Source organism: Sphaeroforma arctica, assembly GCF_001186125.1.
Source record: "Sphaeroforma arctica JP610 unplaced genomic scaffold supercont1.6626, whole genome shotgun sequence".
In the NCBI taxonomy this organism is placed as follows: Eukaryota; class Ichthyosporea; order Ichthyophonida; genus Sphaeroforma; species Sphaeroforma arctica.
Window position 1 is genome coordinate 1 of NW_014033932.1, and position 1,607 is coordinate 1,607.

The window sequence follows — 1,607 nt, forward strand, 5'->3', positions numbered from 1 at the left end:
ACTACATAATAGAGCGCATACATGCTCGAATTTTTATTCATTTGCATATATAAGATGTACCTTGTAACATTTTTGAAAAAGAAACCGCTTTTCATATACTTTGTGTCTTCCTGTGGACCTGTGCTACTGACTTAAAATGGTACCTTCGCTAACCAAGACAAGTACCGAGTAAATACCACTTTGGCTTCTGTCTCGAGTTTCAATTGAAGGCGAATAGTATGGGTACAGCGGTGTCGCTTGACTCCATCCTGAAGGGCGTTCGATATTTTAAGTTTGTTTACATAAGGCAGTCTCCTAGCCGCTGCCGAATTCGTGGATGGTAGCTACATATGTAGGTGTACAGATAGATACACAAATGAGTTATTTATACTAAAACTGCGCAGAGCCTCCGACACCCCTAGATACCTCCGACAACCCTAGAAGCCAAAGGAACCCTAGAAACCCTAGAAACCCTAGAAACCCTAGAAACCCTTGTACAATTGCCGAGGTATGAATAATCCAAAACGATCACTGCAGCATGTGGAGAAAATATCTAAATATTGTACTCGACGTCAGTAAATGATCAGTGCTGATACGACGTTGTACTGCCAACGCCGTATCTTTATCGCAGAACTTATAGTGTTATAGCACTGATATTTATAGTCGGCTGCTAGCTGGATAATCTAATACTCTGTTATTTATAAAGTGCATATTGTACGGTACATCGGTGCACGAGACAGTAACACTTGTGTGCGTTGTCAGACACGGGAACACTACATAGATGCGATGCTTCCTATGCCCCAGGTTGGTGAAGCAGTTATAGACCATATATATGAGACATTAGATTACTACATCAGTAGTGCAGTACTATTGGACTGATTGTACTACAAAATACTTTCGAGCTCACTAGTCGCACATCAATCACTCAGTCCTTCAACGACACCGCCATGGAGTGTCAACAGAACCTGGCCAAGGGGATCATCCACGACCAGTTTGGATCTATCGCTGCACGGGTGGCAGACTCACTGGTGAGTAGGGGCCCTTCAACACTGAGAGAATTGATTGCTTGCAACACAACCATAAAACCAACCAGTCTGAGGGAAGCCATGCTGGTTATGCTGCAGTTCGGTATAGTCAGTGTCCAACACAGGCATGACACCAAGAAGGGATCAGATACGACACTGTACACCATAGAGCTGCATCAAGTGATGTACAGACTGAGGTATCCGCGCTACAAAGCCGTTACTAGAAGGCTGTTCCCGGTCACTAACGATAACGATGAGAGCTCAAAGGACAATCAGGCTGCAGCCTTGAAAGTCATTGAGCTGTTGTGGTTGGCTGGCAGACAGACCATGGGCCAACTAGCCAATACTTTAGAAGAGTTATTCGACTCGCCCAGCAGTATCAAGTTCGTGCTGAATAGGCTCATAGACCTGCGCTTGATCAGACGGGCAGAGAAACCCAGGCAAGTGGAGGTGGATGTGAATGATACTGTGGTGGTGCGTGGGGGTAGTGACACGGCTCTGGACTTCTCACTGACCAGTGGCTATATGGGCAGGATCATAAGCGGATCAGCAAAGCGCAAGGTAAGACGTCACACAGAATTTATTTGTTGATTTGTAGAATAT

General features: G+C 45.1%; 1 protein-coding gene across 1 annotated transcript; it reads left to right on the forward strand.

Moving 5' to 3' along the window:
• Positions 1-574: 574 nt before the first annotated feature.
• On the forward strand, positions 575-1,572 carry SARC_15726 (hypothetical protein; the record flags this gene model as incomplete). Its single annotated transcript, XM_014290159.1, has 1 exon — positions 575-1,572. A coding segment is annotated over exon 1 (646 nt), but the record flags the coding sequence as incomplete, so codon positions are not given.
• Positions 1,573-1,607: the final 35 nt, after the last annotated feature.